We start from the raw sequence: 26,000 nt of genomic DNA, 5'->3' as shown, positions 1-26,000 counted from the left end.
TTATTATTACTTATTGTGTTGCTTACTTATTATTAACATCATTTATTTTTAAAATTAATTTGACTTTTTTTTAAATTTCAAAAATTATTAAGAAAATCTGAATTAGAAAAATATCATTATAATTGAATGTATATTAATATATTTAATTTTATATGCTGATTAATTATAAAGGTTAATATTTTGAAATTAAATTTATGTTATTTTAATTTTTCATTCATTTTATTTGAATTTCTTATAATCTAATATTATTTTTTTATTGACTTTTATGATCAAATAAAGATGAAGTATAAATTAAACAAATTAAATGGATTTCTTTTCAAATAAATAAATAAAATAAAAAATGATATAAGATGAATTTACATAGAAAAAATAGATTGCTAAAAATAGTCTTACTAGTGATATTATAAAATCAAAAATGGGTTTATTTAGTTATTCGAAATGTAGTAAATATTAACTAAGCATACTCTTAATATTAATTTTTTAGAATTTTTTTGATAAATAAGAAGCAATTATTTAATTAAATTGAAATAAATAATTAGTAAAATAAATGCATTAAGATAAATAAGTTAGAAAAATAATTAATTATAAAATGCTAGATTAGTTAGACATCTTTGGTAGTTAAATTTTCCTAAGATTTAACAAATAACAAACATATAACACAAGACTAGGTACATATGTTACCCTCATAATATACATACTTATCTTTTACAGGCTATTCGGACTAATTGTAGATGTAGTTCAAAGAAATAATCCAGAGGTTATCTACAACGAAAGATAAGTTGATGATCCCGCTGTATTTGAAGCATCTAGTAAAAGTTTTCCCATGGCATTTGCAATGGAAAATCAAGATAATTTTAATTACTATATTGATGAAAGTATCTATACAGTCTCTGCTTTTTGGAACTAAAAGATTTTAACTTTCAATGAGACTTCTTAATAGTACGTTTCTACTTTCAATTAGGTGAGCATAAATGTCTAACCTTGCACTATTGAAAATTTCTAAAATCATGACAACCAAAAATACTATCTTAATCTTAACTATACTAATATGTACTGTCTATCTCCTGATTTTGTGTTGCCAATTTAAGGGGACTTTCCTTCTTAAATTTATTCAGAAATTCAGATTACAGTTAAGAAGTGCGCTAAAAATTGTTAATCCTAAGAAATTTTAGAAAAGTTTCTTCAAAAGTCTAGCTTTGGTCTTTAGATATCTGACTCCTATGTAGATCCAACTATTAGTGACAATCCATTCAAAATTTACTCTAGAGATATGTTTTGGGCTACTAGTACTGAACTCCCAAAAGATGCTAACGTTTACATCCGTAATAATTATGTTTATAGTGATTTCGGATGGTTTTTTCCTGATGTGACAACTTAAAGATTTCCTGCTTATAGTTTTTCTGAAAGTTTTGTAAATAAATACACATGAAATTTTTTATTTATGTTTTTAGTTTGTTTTGTTTAAAAATCTTTAAAAATTATTTAAAAATAAATATTTTTTTTTAAAAATAAAAGGAATATCCACCATCGTTTTAGGATTATTTTCTTACCATTTTTTTCAGATTTGAAAAGTAAAAAGAGGGTGTCTATAAAAGATCATACTAAAGATTCAATTCTATTCTGTCTGAAATTGGAGGATTTACCTAGAGTTTTCTTGCTATCGGTTATATCGTTTGCAAAAAACTATCACAGACAAAGTTAGATATTGAATTGATTAACAAAGCATTTAAATTTGAAGGGAGTTTAAATATCAAATAATAAAATGAGGAAAAAGAAGCAAATAAAAGTAAGAATGAATAATAAAAGTAGGGAAATAAAAAAAAGCTAAAAAAGTCAAAGTAAAGTTAAGAAAATAAATAGAATTCCAAAGTTAATTATATTAGCAGTGAAAACAAATAAAAACAGATTATCCCTTAAAGTCCCAAAAAAAATAGTCCTATTTAATAAGAATAAAAATCAGATAAATTTTATTGCAATTTAAATCAAGAAGATGCTATTTTGGAATAAAACGAAAATAAAAAAAGCAATAAATTAAAAATTTCTTAGCTGATGATGAGCTATTTTCAAGATTAAAGCACAATATTAAAAAAATCAGGTGGAATAACAGATAATAAAGAATAACAAATTAACAACTTATAAAGCAAAAGGTTTTCTGAGAAAGAGTAAGAGAAAAGCAAGAAATAAGTTGAGGATTAGTTCAAAAAGCACTTTGATAATGAAATGAGTTCTATGTAGCTTAGTGTTTGGTAGTATTTCAAATCGTCTATCTTTTGTTGTTTTAGTAAACTTTACAAGCATTAAAAAAATATAATTAATTATAGCAGAGAAAAGCTTTATTATAACATTGATATATTCAACATCATTCATAAATTAAATGAGTTAGAAAAGTTAAAAAGATTGATTTTTGATCAAGATCAGCTCAAATTGTTTGATTACTTGCCAAAACCTACAATCTAAACTGATATTTTTTTTACTTAAAATTACAAAAAAGAAGATATAGAAATTAACTTGCTTTATCAAGATAATAGATCAGAATTATAAAAGGCAAGTGAAAGCTTTTAAGCCTACCAAAATATAACTAATAAAATTGATTAATCCTCTTTAGATCAAAAATTAATCAACTAACTGGATCCTAAACTAAAAGAAATGTTCAAACAGCTTAACGGAAAAGATAAAAACTCTATAAAACTCTCTTTATACCCTTAAGCATCACCTAAAAGTAGCACTGTAAAATATATTTTTAATTCATGTGAATTAAATTTGAAAGAAATAAAAGATAAAATATTCAAAAAATCAGATAATTGTTATCTATATTATTATTACTATTCCTTATTAATTACATACTGTATTGCTTATTTATTTATTACATACATCATTTATTTTTAAAAATTAATTTGACAATTTTTTAAAATAAAATTTGTTTTATCAAATTAAATAAATTATATTTTAGTCTTTAATTGGCTTAATATTAGTTATAAGAAGTAAATTTGAAATTTATTTAAAGTTAACTTTAAAAACTTATAAATAATTTTATCAATTTATTTACATTTCTTTTTTAAATTTAATGATTTTAAAAGTTTCATTTGATCTATTTAATAATAAAAAAAAATCAATTTTCTTCAATTAATTTATTAATATTTGATTCTTGATTAAGATATAAAAAATTTTTTTATTTAAAAATTTAAGTAATAAAAAATAAAATTAGATAAAACTTGCTAATGAAAAATTTGGAAATTAGCATTTTTTAATTTTTTAGTTAAAATTAATATATAAAAAAATTTCATTTTTTATTTTTGCTTTAAACAAATTTAATAAGATTCATTTCAACTGATAATTAATTTTTTAATTGTTTCTTTTAAAGAATTCAAATCAATTCCTGCTTTGATTTATGATTAAATGAAGTTATTGGATTTTTTTGATATTAGTTTCCATTTATTCTTTTATTAGCTGTATTCTATCTCTAAGAAAATTATAACTAGTAGAGTCATAAATGCATTTTGAGTAATAAAATTGGAGCAGTATTTTTTGATTTAAGCTGAGTCAATTTTACTACAACACTATTTGATTAAAATATCATCATACTTCCATACTCCCTCTGAATCAACTAAATTAAGTAAATTTTGCAAGTTAGGTTTAGAATTTTTTATTAAATCTTAGATATTTTAATTACTTTGGTTTTTTATTTAACTAAAATTACTTTCATTTTCTAAAACTTACTGTTGCTAACTCGATTGATTAATTGAATAGTTTGAAGAACTATAAGAGCCTACAATACCAAAATCGCATCCAAATAAATCATCTCCTTCAAAATCATCTTCCTCTACTTCTAATTTATATTAAGATTTCTAGGCTGGGGTAGCTGCGGCTGCATAGCTTGAAGATTAATAATTATAAGCAATATTTTATTGAATTTGCATTGATTCTTTTTCAATTGATTAAATCTAATTAAGCTATTAATGAAATGGGCTATGTTTTAGATTTTCAAATATAACTTTCTATTCATCATTTAAGGTCTCAATAACACAAATTAAAGCTGTATTTTATGTAAGAAGCTAATAATCGATTGATTGCTATAGTATTTTATCATTATATTCTTATTCCTATTCCTCTATCATTTCATTTAATTATAATTATTTTCCTATTTTAAAAACAGATTACTGAAGTTCAGAATTGCAAGAAAAACTGTCCTACATTTACATTATTAGTTTCTTTTATACTTTTTGCTTTTGGCAGGAATCGTAATACTCTATTTCTATTTATTTTTATTCCTAAGTTAGCTCTGAAATCTATACTAGAGGCTTGAAAAAGAGATGAATATTTATAATTTCATCTTTAAAAATACAAGGGAAATTAGTGCTTGAGGGATAAGTAGATTCAAAAATATTTTAATCATAAATCATTTTAAATTGATCAAGTGTAGGAGTTATGCTAAGAGAAAGCATTTCTATAACAACTTCTTGCAAATCACAATTCTAATTTACAATCTTAGAAATACCTTTACCATAGACAGCAGTTTCTTAAATTAATTATTTATCTGCATCATTTCCAAAACCAATAGAGTGGATTCTGCTAAATTTATTATTTTTTTTTATCAAATTTACAACTTATTTTGGATTATCAACCTGGCCATCTGTCAATAAAAATATTTATTTGTTGTATCCTTCAATTTTTTTTTCATTAAAAACATTATGTAAAGGTTAATAAATTTCTGTACCACCTAAATTAGCTGAATATTGATTAATAATTTGAACAGCTTATTCAAGATTTTAGCTATTATATTTTTATGAGGATGGAAAAAGCTTTTCGAATGAACTACCAAAACTGACAACATTAAAGTAACTGTCAATTGGAAGACTCTATAAGAATAAAACAAGAGCCTCACATGCTTGCTTAATAGACTATCCACTCATAGATCCGCTCCTATCTAATAAGAAAATAAATTCACTTTTTGAGGAATTCAAATGATCTACTAACTCTGAGGATATTTTTTACTAGAATTCTTCGCAAATGACATCTTCTCCTTTATTTAGAGCTGCTTTAACTGCATCATCTACTTCTTTGGTTATTTCTTCATTAAAATTAGGAATAAATGAAACCATTACAGAATTGCTCACAGGAAGAATTGCTCTTTTTACATAGTCTTCATGGAAAATTCTACTTGATCCAAAAATAATTTAAGGTTCAAACATACCTTCAAAAGAGAAAACAAATTAAAGTTCGTTTCCTTTTTGGTTAAGGGCTTGAGATAGATTAAACTTGACTGTATTATCATCAACTATAACTTTCTCAGTTTTCTATCCTCTAGATTCAGCATAAGTAATTTTTCCAGTGCAGAATAAGTCTAATGTTAGTAAATTTATTCCTAATTTAGCTGAAATATTATCTTCGCAATATTAAAGTGGAATTGTAGCAACAAAGTATTTATTTAATATGCTCGAGAGCTACTAAGAAAATATCAGATGAATTTCAACTTATTAATTAGGAGGTAAATTTCCTAAAAGAATTTCACAAAATAGTTAATCGTCTTCAGTAGAAGTTTTAGCATAGGAAACAAAGTTCCCTTGGTTTTTATTTTCTTGATATTCTTTTTTAGCCACAGATTTCTCCTTAATAATTCCTTTTATTGTTTTATCATTGTATTTAGCTTCAAACAATTCTAAGCAAGTACCATTAATTATTGGGAAATAGTAAATAGTTTCAGAATTCTCGCTTGAAGAATAGCTAACAAAAGTTTAAGTTAAGGTAGTTTTTAGTATGTTATTGATAATCTAACATTTATATTGAACGCTCTTAAGTGTAGCAGGTGTTTAAGCTGATTAATATTTATTCTAAACAGATTTACAATATTCTAAAGTATGTAGTGAAAATTGCTTATTCTATTTCATTTTTTAATTTTTTTATTGTTTGAATTTTAATTTATATTATTACTTAAAAATTATAAAAATATTTATGGGAAAACTAAGTATTTATTTCAACTTGATATTTATTAAGAAGAATAAAATATAGTTTAGCGCGTCTAGATCGAACAAATAAGAATAAATTGATATAATTATAAAAATATTCTTACTTTAAGTCATCTAAGCAATAAAATATAAATAATATTTCTTTCTATCAAGCTTAACCATACTTTAAAATGAAAAATGAAAGAATTTATGACTAAGAAATTGTAAGAATTGCAAGAGCAATATATTAAAAAATGTATTTTTATATTTGAATCACACTGTTCTTAAAATCAAAATTTACTTTGGCTATCGTATAGTAAAGAAATTTACAATGTATTATTTTTTATTTTATATTGATGAAATATTAAAAATAAAAGTTCAGAAATTGTAAAAATGCATAAAAATAAGAAATAAATTGATTATTTGATTTAAATTCAAATGGTTATAAAAATAAGATATTCATGAATTATTTAGGCAATAAAATATTAATAATATTTCTTTCTCTTAAAATCTTGTTTTTAAAAGAATATATTATTAAGAAATCAAAAGAATTAAAGCATGAAAGAAATGTTAAAAGTATATTTTAATATCTAAATTACATTGGAAATCAAAATAATTTTAGCATGTAGAAGATAAATAAAAGTGTATTTTCATTTTAAAATCATCTTGTCGAAATTTTGTATGAAAATTGATAGATATTGAGTAAAGGAATTAAAAATTTATTTTATATTTAATTAATGCCATTAAAATTTAGTCATCAAATTTATTTTTAAATTATTTATTTACTGTTTTACTTACATGAATACAAAAAAATTACAAATTTAAATTGAAATTTATGATTTATTTCTTATTAATAGAGCTACTCATTATAAAATATATTATAAGATAGAAAGAAATAGAGCAATATGAAATACTCTAAATCCTCATTAATTAAGAGTCGCATAAATTAAGGGCCAAAAAAAATTTTTTTAATGAAAATTATTTATGAAAGACATTTTTAAAAAGATTTAATAGCAGTGTTTATGAGGATTCATATTATATGATTTATTTAAATTTTTTAGTAATAAATTCTCTAAGGAATGTTTATAAAATAATAAATTGGAATTATTATTTAACATAAAAATTAGAAGCCATAATATAATTAATTATAATAGTGTAAAATTTAAAGATATTTTATTAATTTTCTAATATTGCATAAGATTAATTAATATAATAAATAAACATATTTAAATTAGTTTTATTCAATCTCTAAGAAAATTCTATTTATTTGTTATTTATTTGTGAAAATATATTTATTTAATATATATAAATTAAATTCAATTAAACTGATCATTTAATACTGCAGTTGAATGACTGCTACCCTAACCTTTAATTTATTAAAATTTGTAAGTGGAGCCTTTATCAAGCAAATTTAATTCTTAGCTTTCATCATTCTAATAAGATCGTTTTACTTTTAAGTCTGCAGGGATTTTTTTGAAGTTATTTTTTTCTTCATCTTCTTCTGGTGGTTCAATATCAAACTAATATTAAACATTTGCAGAACCTTTCTTTGAATAATCTTCAATAATTTTATCATAGTTATATATGCTATTTGATAGGCTTATTTCATCTTTATTTTACTCACTCTATTATAAATCGTTTGGGTTTAATTACAATTTTATTTTTGTTTAAGACAATTTCATTAAAGTCTCTGTATTTATATAATTAAGTTATTTGTTTGTTATCTTTTGAGCATGCTTATTCATCATGAGTACTGATATATTTTATCCATTTCTTCTTTTTTTATGCAATCTATTATCTTTTTTAATCAAATTCGCACTTATTCCCATTTTTATTTTATATATTTATCCATTCAACTATTAAATAATTTCTTTAAAGTTAAAATTAGGAAAATAATTCTTAAACTAAAAGAGTTTTTCAAAATGTCCATCAAACACATCAAATTAAATTTAAAGATTTGCTTCTGTTTACTGCTTTTGTATCGCTTAAATGACTTAAGCAGGGAGAGCATTTAAAGAAGGTATCTTCTTATCCTTGTTTATCTATTAGTTTAAAGAAATTATATCCTTTGAAGAAGTTTAGTTTAGCATAAACTACGTTAATTTTTTACTTGATCTCTCTTAGTGTATTGGGGAATTAATTTCTTAAATATTTTCAAGATCTCCAGTAATATGTTTTTGTGAATGAGTATTTATAACGATAGTAGTAATTTTTTTCTTTGATTTTTGATCTTTTTTTTCATTTTTTAAACTTTACCCAATCTACTAATAGACATCTTTGTCTAAATCCAATTCAGATTTTTAAGAATTGACATATTTAGAGCTAGTTTCTTCGCATTCTTCTATGTCTTGCGTCTTTTGCAATTTGTACTAAGAAAACCTTTTAACAAATGCATTTCGAGCTTTATTTCTATCGGAATGTGATTAATCACTCATATTATCTTTATTAGAGACTATAGAAACTCTTTCAGCACTAACACTAGGTTTTGTTTGCTGAGCAATACTTATATTCATTCCTGTGTTATCTTTATCATCTTCAAAAAGGTCATTTATTTCATTGAAAGAGGTATTATTCTTCTTGAAATACGTGAATTAAAAGTATTCTTCTTCATAGTTTTCTATTAAATCGGATTTTTCTTCTATAAATTCTAAATATCGATGAAGGATAAATTCAAGATATGAAATTGAATTCATTTTCTAGCTTTTTCTAATAAATTAACTATCCCTTCCATCGTGTGGAGTACTCACTAAATCTTATTGAATAATTTTAAACTTCTTCGGAATAAAGTGCAGAATGGGACAGTTAACTTCGGTATGTGTAATATCTCCACATGCAGCACATTTATCTTAAAGTTGAGTTTTAAATCCAGAAAAAATGATTCTATCTTTAATCATGCAAAATGTTTCATACTCCTGCTGGTAGTGTTACAAAACTTGAATAAAATCACTCCTTTTGAGCTTCAATAAAGTGCTAAAATTTACACTTTTTATACTCAAGCTATTTTTTTATCCGCTAAAAAATGAAATTTGCCCAAAATTATTACCCTAAATAGTAAAATAAATAAATAAATAAATAATTAGAAACTTGAAAAAATTAATTATTTTTATTAGAGAAAAATTATTGATTATCAAATACTTTTATAAGTTTTTTGAGGACGTTTGATTCACTTTATTTAAATCTCTGGTTGTTTTTGCTTTAGTTATAATAAAATACTTCTAACTCTCCTTGTTATACAAAGTATATATAGCATTCGACATTTCCAATTCTGTCATCGATAATAATCTCTCCTGGAGTGCAATTTTGCTCTTAAATATAAGGTAAACATTTTATTAGTAGCTCTTAACTAAAATTTTCCTTTAAAATTTTGTTATTCTATAAAATTAGTTTATTTGACTCTAAAAGCAGCTCTTGATTTAAATTATTTGATAGTTAATTAAGGATTTTGTTAGTTTCTTCAATATTCTCGTCCATTTCTTCTCTCCAATAATATCTTTATTTTATATAATGTAAGATATGATATTTATTATTTTTTAATAAACTTATTTCGTAATTTTAAATAAATATAATAACTAAAAAAATGCTTTTTAGAAAAAAATTTTGGTCAATTGAATATTTGAGTATCTATGGTAATAAAATTAATTGTGAACAAAAGAAGAAGAAAGATATTTATTTGTTTACTCTAAATATTCAAAGATAGATTTTTATGTAGATGCACTAATTTCTTTTCTATTCATGTAACCAGCAATAACACTTCTTTTTTGTAAAATATTTTTTTCTTTAATAAAGAAATTCTAAAAGATTTCACCAATAGAATTGATTGTAAAACCAAACATAAAGCAACAAATCATCATTAAAAAACTGCATACTCCTACTTCAAGTGGATTTGTAGGTCTAACATCTCCATAACCAACAGTAGTCATAGTAACTGTGATAAAATAATATGAATAAATATATTAAACATCCCAAGACTCATCTTATATATTCATTAAATTTATCCATGTAGAATAAGCTGGAGAACTTCCGCTTTTAACTTGCTTTTGCTAGTAAGAGGGAATGTCTTCTGATATTTTAGCAGCTAAAATCCAAATACAAGCAAATAAATGAGATAACAGAAATATATTTTTAATTAAATTAACTAGTTCAATAATATTTTATGTTTTTTTTTGGAGTAGGAATTTATTTTTCATTTTTTTTATAATCAAATTGAGATCATCGTGCCTTAAGATTATTGGCAGCAGTAAAAATTAAACATATCTTGAAGTAATTTAAGCGCTATAAGTAAATATCATGTATATTATAAAGCTTACTTGCTAGAAAATTTCAAAATAGAGGGTTTTCTGGTTTCTATAATATTATAAAATTTGCTTTCTTTGAGTAGTCAACTAGCCTTTTATATAAATGGCTGTATTTAAACTGATAAAAACATCAAGAGCCATGCAAGATTAACATAAATAAATTATCTCTATATACAGAAGACTTTCTATTTTTTAATTAAAAGCAAAGCATATTAAGTAAAAATAGAAGCAAACCAAGAAAGAGATAATTTTAATTAGTTGCCAAATATCAAGAAGACGATTAGTAGGGCTAAAAATTGGAAATTGAGATAAGCATTTAATTAAAATAGTAGCCAAATAACTATTAGTTTATTTGAAATTGCCTGCAAAAAGCTGTTTCCCTCTCTTATCAAGAGACTAAAAGTAGCTACCATTATCGTTAATCATTTAAGCTTGCTATAAGGTAAGTAATCTGAATAATCTCATTCTACTTTAAACTAAAAATTTTTTGATATAAGACATAAATTTGATTCTCTTAATGATCACATCTAACCTATCCCAGTTACCTACTTCAATATTTATCTATTCTTATTTAATAGTGGTTGTTATTGAATTTCTTTTGGAAGTTTCGCTTATTTGATCTTTTTGACTTAAATCATCTGCATTACCATTCGCTAATTTACTTTTAAAGAAATCTTAACCTTATTTATATTAACTCTTTTTCAGAGGAGATTTTATAGCAGGATGGTATTTTTTACTGTAGTGAGAAGGAGCATATTCACTTGTAGCATCTTTATAATCTTCTAATATAATGCTATTATTTAAACTGGACATTAATAATTTTTTTGTTATTGCCAAATTTATATATGAAAAAAGCTAACTAACTAACTACTTTTTACTTCTACTTTTTAAAAAAAATAAGGCTAATTATTTTATAAAGAAAGAGAGAAATTATTTGTAAGATAAAAAAAATACAATCAATAATATTAAAAGGCTCTCTTAGTAAAATCGAATAACCATTCAAAGCAAATCTTAAAAGAACTTACAATTTTTTACATAAAAATTTGGTAAATAAATGATAACACACAAGTATCATATTTATTGAATTATGTTTTTGTTTGTTTATATAATATATGATGAATTATTAGATACGTCTTATTCATTTATTTCGTTTTTAAATTAAAATTACATTTATTTTGTAAAAAAAATAATCAGAATTAAAAAGTTAAATCAATCATTCCAAATTATGTATTTTTTTTTTCAAAAGAATTATTTTTGATATAAATGATTAATTTTCTGATAAACTTAAACTATTTTTCTAGTTTTATTTTCAATTATTTTTTAGATAATCATTCATTCATATGCTTATTCTTCTAGTTTTGATAAATAATTAGGGTGTGTACTGATTTCAATATTATCTTTTCTGACTGAGTTTAGTTATGTGTCATCTAAATTAAAATATTGTTATGTTTTGAAATGTCTTAGAGACTATATCTCTTGCTTTGAGTTTTAATGTTCATTTTGCACAGGAGTACTTGGTTCATCGCAAATTTGTTAATTTTTTATGACTACTACATCTACATTAGATTCATTTTAACTAGAAGCAGATAAGCTATGTAGATAACTTGTTTTTAACTTAATATTACTGCTATTAATAAAACTAGTTCCGTTTTATTGCGAATTAATATGCTTTATCAGAGTGTTCTCTCGTGAAGTTGGAGTATCTATTTTAATTTTCAGTCTAGAAAGTGATCTACTTGTATTAATGTCCCTATTGATTACTGTCTATATATTTCTATTTATCCTTCTTGATGTATTAACATGAACACTATCTTTTATATAACTTCTATGTTTCTTTATCTTGTTTATGCTACCAATCACATTCCTAAAGTTATATTTTGGGAAATATTTACTAAAAGTGGCCATTTTTTCAAATTCACCTCCAAACAAATCATACTCCGTATAATCTTGCTTTAATAATTAAAAAGACTATTATGTCTTTTCTTTTTATGATTGCATTCCTCCTTTTTCACTAAATTAAACTTTCTATCCTTCTTTTAGCAACTATAATCTCAAAAACTGCTATCGAGAGTACTATATTTACTTTTCAATTAATGCAGTAGAATTTTAAGTAGAAGCAGTATCTTACTTAGTATCAGTTTCTTAATTTTGTTTGGCTATTGCATCTAGATCTTTAGTTACAGCAGCTCTATTGATGTGAGGATTCAACAAAGTTGCAGTATTAAAGAAAAGCTCATCTAGTGTGTGACAAAATTCTTAATAAAACTAATCCTTTGTACTAGCATTCCCTGTTTAATTGTTTCCACTACCATTTAATTAAAAGCCTATTTTCCTAGGAAAGTTAAATTTTTTGCTTTAACTTAATTGTGAAGAATCTGAAAAGTCAGATGTGGTTCGTCTCTTTTCCTTTGTACTTTCCTTTAGAGATCTAGGATTTTAATCTATTTCTTCATCACTAATAAATAACGTTCTAGAACCTAAAAATTATCTAAATGTGTGGTATTAATTTTCATATTAAGTTATATCTTCTTAATTATTTTCAAAAAATTCAGCACAGCATGATTAAATTAAATTATTATTTTCAAGAGCAGCCAATTTATAGTTTCTTCTGTTCTGATAAATCATTCTATTGAGATGCGGTTCTGATCTCTTTATATTGCCAAGGAGCTTCAATTTTCTAGGAACAAAGTGCAAGAATGGGCATTATATCATATCGTGAGTATTATCTTTACAAGACTAGCATTATAACTATAAGCAGCCCTGATTTGTGGAAAAAGTTAACCTATCATTTATAGAGCAAAATATTTCAAATTGTTCTTAATCTCCTTGTAAAATATTGATAAAATCTTCTCTCTTTATTTTTAATAATTTGCTAAAACTCTTGCTTCTAAATGTTAAGCTTTTTTTCTAGCCTGTAAAAAATGATTTCTCTCCGAATGATTCGCCCTTTAATGAATTAATTAATTAATTAGTTGATTAAAAATTTTATTTTTATTATCAAATTGGGCTTCAAAAAAATATTACTAAAACAAAGTAAATAAATATTAATTCATTTTTTTTATTCTAAGAATTCAAACATTTTATATAGTTTTTAATGAATATTTATCTACCTTGCTCAAGACTGATATCTGCTTGTATTTAATACTTGAGGATTTTAACTGCTTTGTTGGAAAGGAGGTAAATGTACTTAAATTACTTTGCCTATGGATAACTTCTACTTCTCCATATAAAATAAAGTAAATACTACAATCTGAGTTTCCATTTTATTCATCTATTATGACTTCATTTTAGGTAAACCTTATTTCCTAAATGATAGGGAGACATTTAGTTAAAATTTCATGGCTAAAGTTATCTTTAAGGACTCTATTTTCTTTAAAGATTAGCCTGTTAGATTAAATAAGAAGATCTTCTTTTAGATTATCAGACAATTAAGAGATTATATTATTTTCTTCTTGTGTATTTTCATTGATTTTATCTTTCCAGTAATACCTTTTTGAAATAAATAAATAAATGAATTAATATTTAATTAAGTTAATAATCAAAAAAAAAGGGTTATTTGTTAGGTTTTAAATGTAAGTTAAATAGAAAATAATTTATTTTAAAGTCTTATTAAGTTGAAAAATAGTTTCTGATCAGTGTAAAGTTAAAATAAATAAATAGCTTAATTTAATAATGAATTATATCAAATAAATTAACTATTATGCTAATTATCAAATAATTAAGATAGGAATTGATTATCTAATAAACAGTATTTTTTTTGAAACTTCTAAAAATGATTTTCAGTAAAGATTTTAAGAAATTGATGGTAAAAATGATTTCATTAAATTAGTGACTTTTTTCGTACATTTTAATAAGAAACATTTTGTAATTAACTTTGAGAACTAATGTGTATCGATTATATAAATGCCTAATCAATCTATAGCGAGTTAATTTAAATTCATTTCCAGTAATTTATAATAAGATAAAAAAATGAATAGTTTGTCTTTTATAAATTATTTTTGTGTTTAACAAAAACTTTGATTGAAATTAAAAAGATTATTTATTATTGATTGATATAATTAGATAGATAGATAGTAATATTGAAAAAAAAAATTATAAAATTTTAAGGTAAATTTAATTAAGTTAAAAAATAATAATTAATTTCAAATAATTATCATAAATTAATTACTCTAAGTACTCAAATATACTTTATCTTGTTTCTTATGTTATATTGTATTTATTCATGTAATTAGCGATTACATACCTCTTTTCTTGGATCTATTTCTCAAATTAAAAGAAATCTTAAAAAATCTCTCCTATGCTATTCAGCGTAAAGCCATAAATTACACTGCAAGTCATAACGAAAAACACTGCCACTAAAACTTCAATAGGATTCGTTGCTCTTATATCTCCATATCCTACTGTGCTCATAGTTACTGCAATAAAATAGTATGAGTTCAAATATTAAACGTACCATTCAGATTTTGTAACATTTACAAGGTCAAGCCAACTGATAGGCTGTTGTATATTACTATCATTATCACTTTAATTGTAAATCTCTTCAGATCTTAATCCTATAAAAAGCCAAATACATGCAAATATATGAGAAATTACTAAAATGTTTTTTAATAAATTGATCAGCTCAATTATATTCTATGCTCTCCTATCCAATAGAAATTTTTACTTTAATTTCTTAATAATGACATAAAAATCATTGTGCTTAAAAATAATAGGTATTAATAATGTCATTTTTGCTTAAGATTATTTAACTCCGTTAAAGTGTATCAAATAATAAAGTGTAGTAAAAAAGGTAGAACAAATATCATAATAAATAGCCTTTGAAGATTTATAGTAGCTAAATAATTCTCTTCTATCTGTGCAAAGAATACCCTTGATGTAGATACCTGTGTTTAAGGTAATAAAAATATCTAAAAATATACATAATTAACATAATGATAGTAGTTATATTGGAAATAACTCCTCCAAATCCTGGCTTAAAGCGAAACACACTAAATAACAAAAAAAGCAAATCATTGCGCTAGAAATTTTTATAAACAACCAGATTTCATACAACAAGCTATGAGGTAAAAAAATGGGTATCTTCATTGATTTAATTTTATTTATAATATCTTAGCTGTTTTCGAGTTAAGATTCATTTGTTATTGCTTGATATTCTGCATCTTTTTAATTGTTTTAAGAGCCACTCCAATAACTTAAATCATTAATCTTTTAAATTTAAAATGATGTAAGATGTCTTTATAACCTCAATTTACTCAATGAAAGAAAGGCTTATATGTATTTCTTAAATTTAATTCTTTTTATAATATCATTTAATCTATTCCACTTGATAAATTCATTCTCACTATTTATATTTTTGCTAAGACTGAACCTTTTTAAATTATTTATCTTCTTATGACTGCTAGTCCTTTTTTTTTACTAATCCATAACATTAATTGATGGCTATTTAATTTAAGCAGTGCTAGTTTCATGAATGCTACTTTATTTATACTAAGATTAATTTTAGCTTTTTTAAACTTATTTATCTGTCTAAAACTATTCATGGATATTACTAAAACTAATACAGTTTTATCTTTCTTCTATAAATGATCTTTGAATTAAATTTGCTCTTCTTTCCATTTTACTTGATTTTTCCTAATTATTATTTATCATTCAATCAATTGATTAATTTATTAATGTATGTTTTATTTATTATTTACATTATTAATGAATGAGACCAGAAGATAACCAAATTTAATTAATACTAGCTAATTTGGTAATTAAGAATAGATGAATAATAAGCTAGTTAATGATTTGTTTTCGTAATCAATCATCTGTTTTTATATTTTAAAATATATAAGCAAATTTTAACCATACACATGTTAATAGCAATATTATATGTTATTCATTAATAATTCATGCTATTTTTCTAATAACTTTGATCTAGCATTAGAAGGAATAAAATAACGAAAATTAATGTTACTAATAATACAATTTTACATTTATTAGTTACCACTTCTAAGTAAATGATATAAAAATACTTTAAATATTATTAATTTAAATTAAAACTGATTATTTATTTTCTTCTAATTTCATGCTCTCACTTTAATTTGTTTGTAGTGTTATTAATGCAAACGAATCATTGCTATTTAAACATTTTTAAGAGGGGTGGATAATTTTTGACCCTAAAATAAATTGTCATTAGTTATTTCTACATAGTTCGTGATATTTTAATTACAGGATTAGCTATATTATTATAGCCCTCGGGGCATTAATTTACATTAATAAAGTAATAATTAATTTTTATATAATTTTAACTAATATGTTTTTTTGATTTGTCAAATATAAATAAATCCTCATATTAATTTCAAAATAACTATTGCAGTATAAATTTAGTAAATTAGAAAAAAAATAGAAATATAAAATATTTTTTTTTTCATAGATTAAGTGAAAGTAAGTTATGTATGTATTTTACAAATAAATTTTAATATTATGTTTATCTTAATTTTAATTTATTTAGGTTACTAATTAATTTTTAGGTTTAGAATTTTTTTTGCTTATAAATTTGAAAACTATATTTTAAATTGATTTTATGATGACATTTATGATTTAATTCAATCAATAAAAGATTTTGATGAGTGTAAAAATGAATTTATCAATGATTCATTGAATCGATATATTCTTTTCTAATTGTAACTAATTGGGAATCTTCGATATTTCCAAAGTTATACTAGGATGTTTTGAAGTTTGCAAGAGAATTAATGGCTTGTTTTGAGATATTGTATTCATTTCTAGGAGGGGTATTTGGCTCTTCGTAACTTAGTTATTTTTCCATAACAACATCTAAATTAGATTCGTTCATTATTATACTATCTTAATGACTGACCCTAAATTTCATCATTTAGCTAAAATTATTAGCACCTCCATTAGATACGTTGTGTTAGGATTTATTGATAGTATTCTCTCTAGAGGTTGGAGTTTCGCCTTTTATTTTCATTCTTGGCAGAGATCTACATGATACTACTTCCTTTTCTCTGTTAATAATAGACTGTATATTTCTATTAATTTTCCTATTTACAGGAATATTTATGCTATCTTTCATTTAATATTTAGGTTACTTTTATTATTGAAGACTAGAAACCACGTTTTTGTAGTTATACTTAGGGAAATACTTGGTGAATATAGCCATTTTTTCAAAATCACCTCCAAATAAATCGTAATCTGTATAATCCTGTTTTAATTATTAGAAATGTTATTATGGCTTCTCTTTTTATTCTTGAGTTTTTTATTTCACTACCTTTTCAAATTATACTCGATTTCCTTCTTTAAGCATTTGCATTTTAAAAAACTACTAACGCGATTATTATATTTGTTTTTCTATTATTGAAGTACTACTTTAAGAAGGCGGAAATTCAAATTTGATATCAGACTCAGAGTTTTATCTAACTACTGCATCTAAATCTCTAGATAACGTTATTCTATTTTATCCTTGAACCAAATTAGGAGCATTTAACTAAAAATCATCTAAAGAATTGCATGAAATATAATTAATTTAATCTTTTGTACTTGCATTTCCTTACTAGTTAGTTGAATTAGTATTTAACATAAATCCTATTCTTCTACTAAAATTAAACTTTTTGCTTGCATTCATTTAGGGAGAGTCTGAAATCTCAGATGTGGGTGCTCTCCTTTCTTTTATACTTTCTTTTAGAGACTTAGGAATCTAGTCAGCTTCTTCATCACTAACAAAATAGGTTTTTGAGCCTAAAAACTATCTATATGTATAGTATTAGTTTTCATATTATATTATTTCATCTTCTTTGTTTTCAATGAACTCATACAAACTAGATTAAATTAAATCATTATTTTCAAGAGCTCCTTATTTATAAAGTCTCCTTTTAAATGCATTTCTATCTAAATGAGGTTATGAGTTCTTTATGTTGCTCAAAAGCTTTAACTTTCTTGGAATTAAATGTAAATAAGGGCACTATACTATATCATGAGAGCTATCTTTACAAGATTTGCATTATAATTGTAAAAAGCTTTAGTCTGAACAAAACATAAGTCTGTCATTGATAGAGCAAAATATTTCGTATTATTCTTAATCTCCTTATAAAATACTAATGAAGTCGTCTCTCTTTATTTTTAAAACTTTACTAAATTTCTTGCTTCGAAAAGTTAAACTTTATTTAAATCCAGAAAAAAAAGATTTCTCGCCAAATGAATCACCCTATTGACAATTAATAATAGTTAGAATTATTATATTTGATTTAATTAAAAATAAGTTTTAATTCAAATATTATTTCTTTGTATAATATCATCAAATTGTTTTTAAAAACATTTCTTTCATTTTTTAAATGTAATTAAAAAAAAATGGTTGGTTTTCTTTTTTACAGACCAAATGGAAAAATAATAAAAAATAAAGATATAAAAGGGAAAAAAAAGTTAATATTTCTTTAAATTTACTTGGCTTAAGATAGCGATTTCTTTGTATTTATTGTTGGTTTATTTCATCTACTTATTTGAGCTATTATTAAGAGGGATTGAATGATTCTACCTATGAATAACTTCTATTTCTCCTTATAAAACAAAGTAAATACTAAAGTCAGAGTTACCAGTTGATTCATCTATTATGATTTCGTTTTAGGTAAACCTCATTTCTTATATGATAGGTAGACATTTAGTTAGAATTTCTTAGCTAAAGTTATCTCTAAGAACCCTATTTTATTTAAAAATGAGTCTGTTTGATTAAATGAGGAGCTCTTCCTTTAGATTATCAGACAATTATGATATTATGTTATTTTCTTCTTGCGTATTCTCATTAATTTTATCTTTCCAATAGTATCTTTTAAATTAATATGAATGAAATTAAAAAATAATTAAGTAATCATCAACTAGTCATACGAATTGTAATAATTATATTTATAATGGTGAGTTACATTTATTGAAGCAAATATTTGAAACTAAAAAAATAAATAAGTAAATGTTTGAAAATAATAAAAAATCCCAACTTAAAGTCTATCAAAATGAATGAAATGTTCTTTAATTAATTTGTGGAGATTAATTAAGTTATTATTAATTAAAACATTAGAAGTAACAAATTAGCTTCCAGTAAATTAATAAATTCATCTTTTAATTCCAAGATTTGTTTTTTTTTGAGTTTTTCCCGAGTGTAAAATTTTAAATAGTAATTCAAAATCGAGTAAACTCTTTTATTGAATTCGTATACTTAGTTTTTTCTAAAGAATTTGAGGTAGAAACTTAAAAATTTCATGTAATTAAAAATTTTGTAATTAATTACTCTAAATATTCAAATATGCTTTATCTTGTCTCTTAATTAATGCCATTCTTATTCATATAGTTAGCGATCACATACCTTTTCTCTTGGATCTGCTTCTCAAATTAAAAGAAATCTTAAAATATTTCACCTATGTTATTCAAAGTAAACCCAAAAATTACGCTACAAGTCATAACAAAAAATACAGCCACTAAAACTTCTATTGGGTTCGTTGCTCTTATGTCTCCATACCCAACTGTACTCATAGTTACAGCAATATAATAATAAGAATTTAAATACTATACATACCATGGTGAGTTTTATATATCAACTAACTCAAGCCAACTCTAGGGTTACGAATTTGCACTGTTGTTACTTTGGATGTTATTTTCGTCTGACATTAAGCCTACAAAAAGCCAAATACAAGCAAATATATGAGAAATCAACAAGATGTTTTTAAGTAAATTTATAAGTTCAATTATATTTTATGCTCTCCTATCTAATAAGAATTTTTACTTCAATTTCTTTATAATCACATAAAAATCATTGTGTTTAAAAATGATCGGAAGTAGTAGCACCATTAAAGCTTAAGAATGTTAGAATCCGTTAAAATGAAATAAATAATAGAGTGTAGTAAAAAAAGTAGAACAAAAATCATAATAAATAGTCTTTGAAGATTTATAATAATTAAATAGATCTTTCCTATCTTTGCAAAGGATACCCTTTATATAGATGCCTGTGTTTAAAGTAATAAAGATATCTAAAAAAATACATAGTTGACAAATTACTAACAATTAAATTGGAAACAGCTGCTCCAAATCTTTATTCAAAGCGAAGCAAACTAAATAACAATAAAAGCAAATCATAGCACTAGTTATCTTTACAAATGTCCAAATCTCATATAATAGACTATGAGGTAAAAAAATAGGAATTTTTATAGAATGAAAAAGATTCAAAAGTGCATTGCTGCTATTATCTTGAATATTATTACTTCCTACTTTATATTCTATCTCTTTATTAGTACTATAAGAATTACACGAATAACTTAAGTCATTTATCTTTTGTATTTAAGAAGGAGTAAGGTGCTTTTCTAGTCTGATCCTACTTAAAGAAAGAAATGTCTTTATATATTTTTTAAATTTAATTCTTTTAATAATATCATTTAACCTATTCCATTTCATCTCATTCTCGCTATCGAAATCTTTGCTTTGATAAGTCTTTTATAAGTTCAATCTCTTAATCTCCATTTTTTTATTTGTAGCTTGTATAGCATCAATTGATGGTTATTTGATTTTTAAAATACTTGTTTCTTATGAGCTAGTTTATTTATTAGTAGATTTATTTTAATTTTTATTTCCTTGCTTTTCATGTTATAGATCTTAATTTATATTAATAAGACTATTGCATTTTTGCTTTTCTTCTTAGTATAATCTTTGAATTAAATTTGCCCTTCTTTCCATTGTTTATAATATTTATAAACTTATTTCTCAAGCTTTTATTTTAATTTATAATTTTATAAAGAAATGCTTATTGATTAAATCATGATAACTATTTAAATTGTTATGTAATAATTATCATAGATAAATAAGGTAGAAAACATTATAAAGTTGGAGGTTTAAATAGGCCATTTTACACTTAAACAGATAAACATTAATCTAGTCATAAATAAATGTAAATATATGTAAATCCTTTGAGTTTCTAAAGAAATTTACAAACTAAAAATTGACTTTATCATTCTTCCTTTTTTGAAAAACAATTTGAAAGGTAAACAAATATAATTCATTTTTACATTCATAAGTAAATTCATTTTTTTACAAGCAAGCACCTACAACATATTCAAAAATAAATAAATAACATAAAAAATCATTAAATTAATTATTAATAACTTCCTTTCTATGATTGAAATTTTTTTTTCAATCATCGAAGAAATAAATTTGTATGTCTTCTTGTATATTCATGAATTTTTAATTAATTTTTCAATTAATAATTTTATGATAGATTTATGTATTTTTACATTCCTAAAATATTTAAAAATTATAAATTTATATAACCAAAAAGTATTAAATTAATTAAAAAAATAAATAATAATTTTAATTATTTTTTAATAATTTCTTCAGGTAGGTGCGGTGCAAAGACAAATTATTTTGAGGCATATACATTTAATAAAAAAATCTATGATTAAAAATTTTTTATTTTTTTTATTCAGGTTAGAAACCTATTTAGATATCTTTTTATCATTTTTTAATTTATAAAATAATATTTATTACTCTACTAAATATATATTTACTCCAAAAGAAATAATTATGATACAATTTTATTATCATTTTAATCAATATATGCTAAGTCTGTTTTTATATTTTTTCTCATTAATGCATTTTATTCAAATTAGGGTTTAACTCATCTTCTTATCAGTTATTAGAATCATAAAAATAGGATCGCCTTGGGTAAGAAACCAAAGGAAGAACCCTAAAATCTTATTACTCGTCTTCAAGTTCAGGAGTATCTAAATCAACTTTAATTGAGTTATTTAAAGCATTTGTAGAAATGTCATTCATAGCCTGCGCTGTCAAGCCATTTAGATTGTAAGATTATTAAATTTTAGAAATAGTAGTTTTATTTTCTGATTCTACTGAGAGAGATTATGGTTTAAATTAGGTATCTTAAAGAGTGAAATTTTATTAAGCTTCTAAATCTGGATTATTACCATTAATATTTTAATTTTATGAATCAACTGCTTGCAGCAATTAAGAGTCATATATTTTTTTTTTAATGAAATTAAATACATTATTTCTTCTTTTAAAACTACTAATACCATTTTCATTTTTTAAGAAATTTTTCATGTTGATTCCTCTAGCATTTACTTGGTTTATGATGATATCATTTAATTTATTCAGTACTTCTTTATAATTTTACTATGGGAAATAATATTTATAGTTCTAAAGAGACTCAAATTATCCAAAAAATATGTCAAAATGAGTATTGAATTCAGTATCAATCTCATTCTTATTTGAATAAGGCTGTAAACTAAGCTGGATATGAGATTCTATTTAAGTTTTTAAGTTATTACTTACATCACTAACTTTCTAATTTTTGGTACATTTTTCTTGAATTTAAATATCTTTAATTGATTGATTCATGATAAAAGAAGGTCTTTGTATCTATCCTATAGTTTATTTTGAGTAATTATTACTTTCAGACTATTCCTCATGCTCTTAAATAAGTTTGCTACTTTGATATATTACTGACATAGTATTCATGAATTTTTTATGCATTTTTTTCCTAAAATTTTCCTATTCTAAATTAATTTCATTTTCATTTTCATTTTCACTCTTGTTCTAAATTGACTTTGCGCTTTAAATATTTTCCTCATCTAATGTTTTTTATTTTATTAAATGATTACTTACAAATGAATATATCCTTGATTTCCTTTTTGAATATTTATCATTTTCTTCCTTTGATGTCTGATTTCTTTAGTACATGGACTTAACTTTTTATGAATAAACTAGCACCTTTTCTTAATTTTATTCTAGATCACTGTTATATAGTTGATTTTTTTAAAAGAAGGAAAACTCTAAGTACTCATTTTCGAATTCATCAAGGTCTTCACCTTTTTCTTCAATAAATTGCAGTCCTCTGTAAACGTTATTTTCTAGATCTTGAAATGTATTCCTTTTCTAAGCTATTTTTCTATTGAACTGAGTTTGGCGCACTAAATGAGGAGTATTAATAGTATTCTCTTATAACACTTTAAATTTTTTAGGGATATAATGTAATATGGGGCATTATATTTCTGTATGATTTCTTTCATGACAAGAGGAACACTATTCATTTAATTATACATAAAATCCAGAATAAATAATTTTATCTTTAATCATACAAAATTTTTCAAAATCACTTTAAAACTACTTAATAATCATTAAGAAGTCATTTCTTTTAATTTTTAAAAGCGTACTAAAATTTAAGCTCCTTACACTCAAGCTTTATTTCTCTCCAGTAAAGAATGCCTTTTGCCCAAAATTTTCTCCCTTTTTTAAAAATATAATTAAGTATTTGTAATAAATATTATTTAATTTGAATGAAGATTTATTTAATAATTATTTACTTATAATATCTTTTTAATAGAAACTATTGATTATTTTTTATTCTTTAAATATATTTGAGTTTATTAGCAATTTTTATACTGTTCTACTTCTCCTTATTAAACGAAATAAAGATATCCTTCTGTATTTCCTATTTATTCATCTATAATTACTTCTCCTGGAGTACAGTTCTGTTCTTAAATAAAAGGTATTATTTCAGCTAGTATTTATGGGCTAAAATTATCTTTTAATATTCTGTTCTCCTTTAAAACTAATTTATTTGATTCCAATTAAATTTGCTATTTCAAATTACTAGAAAGTTAATTTAAAATTGTGTTCGCTTCTTATTAATGTTCATCTAAATCTTCTCGCCAAACGTATCTACACAATTTTTTATAATAAACAAATTTAGAATACTACCCCCTCTTATTCAAGAAAGCAAAATTTCTTTAAAAAATTAAATTGATTAGAAATATTAAAAGCAGGTAGTTATTTAAAATAATATATTAATAAAATACAAATATTAAATGAAATTAATTTTGTAAAACATTTACTCTAAGTATTCTAAAACCTAATTTTAAGTTTAAGAATTGATTTCTTTTTTTTACATGTATTTAGATATTACGTTTCTTTTTAAGAGGATGTTCTTCTCTTTCATGTACATATCCTAGAAAATATATCCTATTTGATTGATTGTAAAACCAAAAACTAAACAACAAGTCATCATCAATATAATACAAACTCCTACTTCTAAAGGATTTGTAGGTCTGACATCACCATAACCAACTGTGATCATTGTTACTATAATGAAGTAGTAAGAATATAAATACTAAATAGCCCAGCTCTCATTTTGAATATTCATAAAATCAATCCAAGTTGTAAAATTCTGTTAATTGATTTGATTATCTGTTTAGTTAGTCTATTATTAGACTAGAGGTAAATATACTTTAGCAGCTAATATCCAAATGCATGAAAATATATGAGATATGAATAAGATATTTTTAATTAGATTAATTAATTCGAAGCCTTTTTAAGCCTGCTTATTAGAAATAAATTTATTCTTCATTTTCTGAAGCATATTGCTCAAATCTTGATATTTAAAGACAATTGGTAACAAAAAAATTTATTAAAAAAAGATAGGAGCAAAATTCAAAATAGCTAAAAATGAATAAATTAAAAAGGAAAAAACCTGAAAAACATCATAATATAATAAATTCGAAGACTTGTATTGCTAAATAATTAATTTTCTGCTTAAAGTAAGTTAACCTTTTACGTATATAGCAGTATTTAAATGGATCAATATATCTAACGCAAGGCAAAATTAACACCCAAAATAGATAATAGGATTTACAATATCTACTACATGCACACTGAATGAGAAACTTACTAAATAAAAAAAAAAGCATATAATTGTGCAAAAAAGTTTAAGGAGATTCCATATTTCAAGATAAAAGTTATTCGGATTAAAAATCATCCACAAAGCAAATTCTTTTTTATTTGTTTAGTTCTAAAAAAATTAGCTTTGGTTTGCATCAATACTCTTTTATTGTTTTCTGCTCTGCTTTTCAAAGTCGAAGAAAGAAGCTTTATCATTTATTAAACCTAACTAAGTAATATTTAACAACTTAAATAGCTTTTTCCTACTAAGCATTATGAATTTTTTGATGAATGTTTTAAATTTTAGTTTCTTCATAATTTTTTCTAACTTCTTCCACTTGTCTTATTCAATTTAATGCTTGATTTCTCCATCTAATTTTTCTAATTTTAATTTAGCCATATTTCTATTTAAAGCAGTATTTGGACTCATTTAAGCGCTTACTCTATAATCTGATTAGTGTGTTTATTTTCGTTATCTCAGATTTGAGAATTTCAAAAATGAGCTATTTTCAAGCCCTTGGCTACATTAGTTTGATTTTTATGTTTAGCTATCCTAATTACTATCTTCTATCATATTAAGCATAGTGAAGAATTTTATTTATTTCTACCTATTTATGATTTATCTTTGATTTAATTAATATTTGTTTACTATATTATTAATAAATGAAAGAAAATCATATAAAACTAAAAAGCTAAATCAGGCAAGAAATTCTACTAAAATAAAAAGGAATTATCACTGGTTCTTTAATGCAAATTTTTTTAAATAATAAAAAATACAAAAATAGTATCAAAAAATTATAAGTAGAGTCTATATAATAAATACCTATAAAAGCGAAATTTATAGAAAGTACTTACCAAATTTAAAATTTTTTAACTATATTTAAAAGTTCGGTAAATAAATATGACTGCAATATAATCTTGGTAAAATAGATATTTTTATACTTTTGTATTCCTAATTGATCCAATAAATTTTTAAAAAAATATTTTTTATTATTTATTGGGCAAATTTAATTCAAAAAACATTCATTATTGATTGTTCGCAAAGTAATAAAAA

General features: G+C 23.2%; 7 protein-coding genes across 7 annotated transcripts; 2 read left to right on the top strand and 5 right to left on the bottom strand. All coding sequences in view use genetic code 6, as the record gives it.

The window, feature by feature from the left end:
• Window positions 1-589: 589 nt before the first annotated feature.
• On the top strand, window positions 590-3,222 carry TTHERM_000809249 (small GTP-binding domain protein; the record flags this gene model as incomplete). The annotated part of the gene is made up of 4 exons (XM_012796556.1): window positions 590-1,411; window positions 1,516-2,249; window positions 2,322-2,719; window positions 3,206-3,222. The coding sequence occupies 4 exons, from the start codon at window positions 590-592 to the stop codon at window positions 3,220-3,222; spliced, it is 1,971 nt and encodes a 656-aa protein (XP_012652010.1).
• A 101-nt stretch (window positions 3,223-3,323) lies between these two features.
• TTHERM_00809240 (type A von willebrand factor domain protein) lies at window positions 3,324-5,885 on the bottom strand (the record flags this gene model as incomplete). The annotated part of the gene is made up of 1 exon (XM_001012024.1): window positions 3,324-5,885. One exon carries the CDS (start codon window positions 5,883-5,885, stop codon window positions 3,324-3,326), a length of 2,562 nt encoding a protein of 853 aa, XP_001012024.1.
• A 1,373-nt stretch (window positions 5,886-7,258) lies between these two features.
• TTHERM_00809230 (cation channel family protein) lies at window positions 7,259-11,050 on the bottom strand (the record flags this gene model as incomplete). The annotated part of the gene is made up of 4 exons (XM_001012023.2): window positions 7,259-8,986; window positions 9,078-9,432; window positions 9,621-10,214; window positions 10,413-11,050. 4 exons carry the CDS (start codon window positions 11,048-11,050, stop codon window positions 7,259-7,261), a joined length of 3,315 nt encoding a protein of 1,104 aa, XP_001012023.2.
• Window positions 11,051-11,569: 519 nt separating this feature from the next.
• TTHERM_00809220 (cation channel family protein) lies at window positions 11,570-14,965 on the bottom strand (the record flags this gene model as incomplete). Its single annotated transcript, XM_001012022.2, has 3 exons — window positions 11,570-13,183; window positions 13,348-13,726; window positions 14,406-14,965. The coding sequence occupies 3 exons, from the start codon at window positions 14,963-14,965 to the stop codon at window positions 11,570-11,572; spliced, it is 2,553 nt and encodes an 850-aa protein (XP_001012022.2).
• A 1,903-nt stretch (window positions 14,966-16,868) lies between these two features.
• On the bottom strand, window positions 16,869-20,950 carry TTHERM_00809210 (cation channel family protein; the record flags this gene model as incomplete). The annotated part of the gene is made up of 3 exons (XM_001012021.3): window positions 16,869-18,443; window positions 18,680-19,058; window positions 19,515-20,950. 3 exons carry the CDS (start codon window positions 20,948-20,950, stop codon window positions 16,869-16,871), a joined length of 3,390 nt encoding a protein of 1,129 aa, XP_001012021.2.
• Window positions 20,951-21,898: 948 nt separating this feature from the next.
• Window positions 21,899-24,365, bottom strand: TTHERM_00809200 (cation channel family protein; the record flags this gene model as incomplete). The annotated part of the gene is made up of 4 exons (XM_001012020.2): window positions 21,899-23,311; window positions 23,462-23,515; window positions 23,593-23,950; window positions 24,124-24,365. 4 exons carry the CDS (start codon window positions 24,363-24,365, stop codon window positions 21,899-21,901), a joined length of 2,067 nt encoding a protein of 688 aa, XP_001012020.2.
• A 578-nt stretch (window positions 24,366-24,943) lies between these two features.
• Window positions 24,944-25,400, top strand: TTHERM_000809199 (hypothetical protein; the record flags this gene model as incomplete). The annotated part of the gene is made up of 2 exons (XM_012796555.1): window positions 24,944-25,179; window positions 25,343-25,400. 2 exons carry the CDS (start codon window positions 24,944-24,946, stop codon window positions 25,398-25,400), a joined length of 294 nt encoding a protein of 97 aa, XP_012652009.1.
• Between the last annotated feature and the right edge of the window lie 600 nt (window positions 25,401-26,000).

This window comes from Tetrahymena thermophila (assembly GCF_000189635.1).
Source record: "Tetrahymena thermophila SB210 genomic scaffold scf_8254718, whole genome shotgun sequence".
Taxonomy (NCBI): domain Eukaryota; phylum Ciliophora; class Oligohymenophorea; order Hymenostomatida; family Tetrahymenidae; genus Tetrahymena; species Tetrahymena thermophila.
This window is presented reverse-complemented; position numbering and strand designations above follow the sequence as displayed.